The 5,331-nt window shown below is 48.0% G+C and overlaps 1 protein-coding gene across 1 annotated transcript; it reads right to left on the bottom strand.

Annotated features, from left to right (window-relative positions):
* Nucleotides 1-399: 399 nt before the first annotated feature.
* KCNA4 (potassium voltage-gated channel subfamily A member 4) lies at nt 400-3,395 on the bottom strand. Its single transcript, XM_057386278.1, has one exon. The coding sequence runs from the start codon at nt 3,318-3,320 to the stop codon at nt 1,374-1,376; it is 1,947 nt and encodes a 648-aa protein (XP_057242261.1). The 5' UTR covers nt 3,321-3,395; the 3' UTR covers nt 400-1,373.
* Nucleotides 3,396-5,331: the final 1,936 nt, after the last annotated feature.

Genomic DNA, 5,331 nt, shown 5'->3' with positions numbered 1-5,331 from the left:
AGGAAGGGCAATGGAAAGTTCTGACCCAAAATAAAACATATCTGGCCTAAGAATCAGCGAGAAGACACCACARAATGCTTTCACAAGGACTCCATGGCACCCAGCAGGTTCCTTTGGAAGCCCAGAATGCCTGTTCTGGTTCTTAAATGTTGCTTSAGATACACAGGGGTGAAAGCTGTAATCAAGGGGAAATGCAGCACCAGTAATAGCACATTATTAAAAGTCAGCAATCCTCAATTGTCAGCGCTGTAACCACAGAGTATCTGATTACTTCTACCTTCTCCTCCCATACACTGAATTTCCTCAATACTGACAAAGTGCACGTACTAATCACGGACTCTGAACGCTAAATTAAGCAGAACAACAACAAAAAAAAAAGATATAAATTAGGTTGGTACTTCTTGGGGGCATCAGTAGAAAACACCGATTTCAAATCATTTTTGATTAGAAAATTTTACTTCACAATCCTTTTCCAGATCACAGATAATTCATAATTAAAAAGAGTATGGAATTAATGTAATGTTAGCTGTTTTGCCATCAGCATCACAAAGAAAGAAGAAACAATAAAATATGATGCAGAATTCACTCTTCCAATGATTGTCATTGAACTATTACATTAGTAAACATTCACAGTATGAAGTCTCTTTCAATATATCTCCAGCATATAAAGTAGTGCAAAAAAGCATTCCAGTCATTTTGCCTTTGCAGTCAGACCAGGTTAAAYGATTCTCTTACTTCATTTCTTTCATTATTAGACAACAAATGCTGCAATGCCTCCAAAGAGAGTTATAAAAATAAACAATTTCTGGAGGGTCAACAGCCTTTTCAAAGGAAATTTCCAGTTAAAAACAAGCATTATAGATTTCAAGAAAAAAAAAAATTTAGATCTATCTTCTGTAGAATATCTTTTTTACAATAAATTTACCATTTGAAAAACAATGACTATGGTTTCCAATGATTCATGGTAGCTGCTATTAAAGCACTGATAAATAGATAAATGACTACCAAACTTCATTGTTTCTTACATAGTAAATACCTCTGAATGCCAACTTTTACCACAGAGCTGTTATTAGTGATGTCGACAGTTCATGCACCCACTTCAAAACTGACTTGGTTTTAATAAATTTTCCAGCCTCATGTGCAAAACACTCGCATTCTAATAAAAATATAAAGTCTGAAAATGTATCAGATCTAGCAAATTCCTTTCTTCAAGTTGTACCCCTTACTTGATATGTCATACGTGTTCAGCAATGCTTTTTATTTGTATTTAACCATTAAATGGCATACTACTGTATGCTGCAGACTCTTGTTTGCATATTTCATTATTTTCACTGCACTCTTTAATGCATAAATATATTTGGAAACGTTCAAAATTATACATCAGTTTCCACAGAATTTGAATTTACGCAGTTTTTCTTCTCTGACTCACTGCTATTCCCCGTGTCCTGACTTTTATTCTCCTTTACACAAAGAGACTCCTTAACTCCTTCTTCCATCTCCAAATACTCTGATTTATCCTCTGTGGACGAAGACGACGCACTCCTAAATTTCTTCAGCAAATTTGTTGGGAGGTAAGGGCAACTGACCGCGTTTTGCATCATCTGCGTGTGCTCCTCGTTCTCAGTTTCTCTGTGGTAGAAATAGTTAAAATTGGAGACAATCACTGGCACTGGTAAAGCAATGGTTAACACTCCTGCAATGGCACACAGCGACCCCACAATTTTCCCACCCACGGTTATGGGTTTCATGTCCCCATAACCGACCGTAGTCATGGTCACTACAGCCCACCAGAAGGCATCCGGGATGCTTTGGAAATGGGTGGCGGGCTCGTCGGCTTCTGCGAAGTAAACRGCGCTGGAAAACAAAATGACCCCGATGAAAAGAAAAAAGATGAGGAGGCCAAGTTCCCTCATGCTGGCCCTGAGCGTGTGACCCAGGATCTGCAGCCCCTTGGAGTGCCKGGACAGCTTGAAGATGCGGAACACCCTGACGAGGCGGATGATCCTCAGGATGGCGAAGGACATGGCCTGCTGGCTGCCCTGCTCCTGCGCCAGGTCCGTGCCCAGGGTGATGAAATAAGGCAAGATGGACACGATGTCGATGATGTTCATGACGTTCTTGAAGAAGTGCGCTTTGCTGGGGCAGGCGAAGCAGCGCACCGTGAACTCGAAGGAGAACCAGATGATGCACACGGTCTCTACGATGAAGAAAGGGTCGTTGAAGATGGTGTGCTCCCCGGCGTTCAGGTGCAGCGACTCGTTGGAAAGACCCTTCCCCAAGCTCAGGGACATGACGAATTCTTTGTCATCTCGGAACTCTGGCAAAGTCTCCAGGCAAAAGATGACGATGGAGATCAAGATGACCAAGACAGAGACGATGGCGATGCCCCTGGCTGGACTGGAACTTTCCGGGTACTCGAACAGCAGCCAAACCTGCCTCTTAAACTCGTTCTCYGGCAACACCTTTTCCTCTTCCTCTTTGACAAAACCTTCATCCTCCCTGAACTTGAGCATGGCCTCCTCCCCRAGCTGGTAGAACTTCACCTCCTCGGAGAAGATGTCGAAGGGMACATTGACCGGCCTCTTGAGCCGGCCGCCGCTCTGGTAGTAGTACAGGATGGCATCGAAGCTGGGTCGGTTCCTATCGAAGAAGTACTCATTCCTGAGAGGATCAAAGTACCTTCCCCGCTTGGCTGGGTCCCCCAGCAGCGTCTCGGGGAACTGAGCAAGCGTCTTGAGCTGGGTCTCGAAGCGCAGCCCCGACACGTTGATCACCACGCGCTCGCAGCACTCGTATTCGCTGTAGCGCACCGAGCTGTAGCCCCCGGGGCCCACGCCRTCATCGGGGGGCTGGTCCGAGTAGGAAATCTCATCCTCCCCGTAGTCATCACTGTAATAGAGCTTCCCTTCTTCCTCGTCGTCCTCATCCTCRTCTTCATCCTCCTCTTCCTCCTCGCTCAAGTCCTTCAGTATCCTCTCCTCGGAGCCGCTGAGCGGCAGCAGCTCGGAGCAGGGGAAGGACRCGCCGCACTCCCTGCTCCCCAAGTGGTGGCTCCTCTTTTTGCCTTTCCTCCTCCTCTTGGCGCTCTGGCGCGAGGATGCCGCCCCTCGGCTCTGCTCCTGGTGGTAATGGTGGTAGGGTCCCCCTCCTCCAGCAGCCCCACCTTCCACCGCGGCCGTGGCTGCGGCGACAGCGGCGGCAGCGGCGGCTCTGGACTGCGCCAGCCTCTCGCGCTCGCGGGCACGGGCCTGAGCCGCGTATCCGTAGGGCATGTGGGTGTTGCACCCGGAGCTGTCCGCGCTCACCATCGCCACCTCCATCTTGCTTTGTTTTTCCTTTGTTTGTTTTCGGGTTTTGTTTTATTTACAGGGTYGCCTCAGCTTTCGGCGGAAAGTTCAAAGCCATTTGAAAGTGGAGGACGGTGCGCTGGGCATCGAGCGTGGCAAGGCGGTCACGACGCCGAATCTACGCTTTGGGAAACCACAGATCCGCATTTTGGCGCTCTCCGGAATGTTCCACACAAACTACTGTTTTGCTGATAAGAAAAGATGAAATTCTCAGACTGAACCGGGGAACAGCTGAGACTTTGTTCTTCCATACACCAAGCCCCTTTATTTTCCTTTATCTCCTGCAGCCATCACTGCTGTATCTGATCAGAATCATGACTGCCACGCAGGCTATAAAGGCTGCATTCCTCAGGAAAAAAAAAAAAAAAAATCAAAACCAAAGGGTACCTGTTCTCCACGGATGGTTTTAGCTCATCATTGAAACCAAATGCAAATAGTCTCTTTCCTCATTATTTGTTCGTGGTAATGCTTTGGCCTAGCAAACTTACTGCTTAATATCGTTACTTGGGGAGTTGAAGTTAATTCCAGCCATCACTTCAWTTACACAGTGAGGAGGTCTTTGCAAATCCTTTCTTCAGCCTGTCAACAATGTCTCAAACCTGGGAGCAGCACCCAGGGCATCAGCAGCAGTGGTAAGAGGAGGAGGAGGAGGTGGAGGAGGAGGAGGAGGAGATGAAGACTGAGAATCTGGCTCTGAGGTCCCCATAGGACATAAGGGAGTGGATGGGTCACCCTTTGGTTATGGTCATGCAGAAGAAGCACTTAACCTGAGGCACATGCACGAACACACAAAAATAAACAAAACAAAAAGGGAAAAGATTGGATTGTTTTCCTAAAAGGTCACACCGATCAAATGAAACCGTGTCATCTATTACCACGGCATTCAAATCTTCTCCTGCCCACACTATTCACACTTCTACATTACACACACACCCACATCACATGCACAGAGATTTTGAACGACTCCGTGGGTAAGGGTGTGGGTGGGCATGTCACATATATATAGAGACAGATACAAAATCCCCACCCCTGTAAGCACTTGCATCCATACACAAACATATTCATGCTCCTGGAACACCAACACGCATAAACACCAATAAAAATACTGCAACACACGACTCGTTCAGGTCTTCGAGCACATACGCAAGAGATACACCTACATATATCCACACCGAACACGAAAGAATAAAATGTGTCCACACAAAGAGCTTTTGTTGCATCGGTAGAAACACACCAGATGTGGGAATGTAACGTTTTCAATCTACAGCAGAATCGTGTTTCGATCACAAAGAACATCTCACCGGATTTAATTTGGAAACAGGCACGTACGATGCTCAGCCAAGTGAAAATGCCGTGATATGCCAAGAAAACAACTGCAGGTGCACTGAAGCAACATCTACATGCAAGCACACACACAAAAACACACAGCCCCCCACACCCCCCTCCGAAACGAGCCTCATTTATCGCCACATCTATTCATACACGAGAGAAGGTGAACACCAACTATTAAACGACGCTATTTATAAAATCGTTATTACCTTACGTGTCATGCAGGAAAAAAAAAAGATGCCCAGAACGCCGCTATACTTACTGATGCTAGGCAGGGAAATAGCAGCGCCGTTCCCGCTGGTGTAAGGAGCGGGTGACAGCAGTCCTGAGGGGGCCGTGCCAATGATCCACAGTCGCAGGTGGTCAGTGCGCACCACAGGTTGGCGAGTGATTTGTGCCCCTTCTCGCCGGGAGCGAGCCGGGGATGCGGCTGGGGGCACCGGGCACCKCCGCAGCCGCTGCCGCTCGCCTCGGCATTGGCGACAAGGCAACAACGAGCGAGGGTCGCGTTCCCGGAGGGAATGGAGCGCGGTGTGTGCGTGTGCTTGTGCTGTGCGAGGCGGGCAGGCGCGATCCCGCTCCCTCCGGCTCCGCGTTCCGCGCTGGCTGGGTAATCCGTGCGCGGAGCCGGCTCCCGGGATGGGGCTCGGTCAGT

This window comes from Malurus melanocephalus, unplaced genomic scaffold, assembly GCF_030028575.1.
Source record: "Malurus melanocephalus ecotype Western Australia unplaced genomic scaffold, MMel_1.1 scaffold_946, whole genome shotgun sequence".
Taxonomy (NCBI): domain Eukaryota; kingdom Metazoa; phylum Chordata; class Aves; order Passeriformes; family Maluridae; genus Malurus; species Malurus melanocephalus.
Note: the sequence above shows the minus strand (reverse complement) of the source record. Positions and strands in the feature narration are given on the sequence as shown.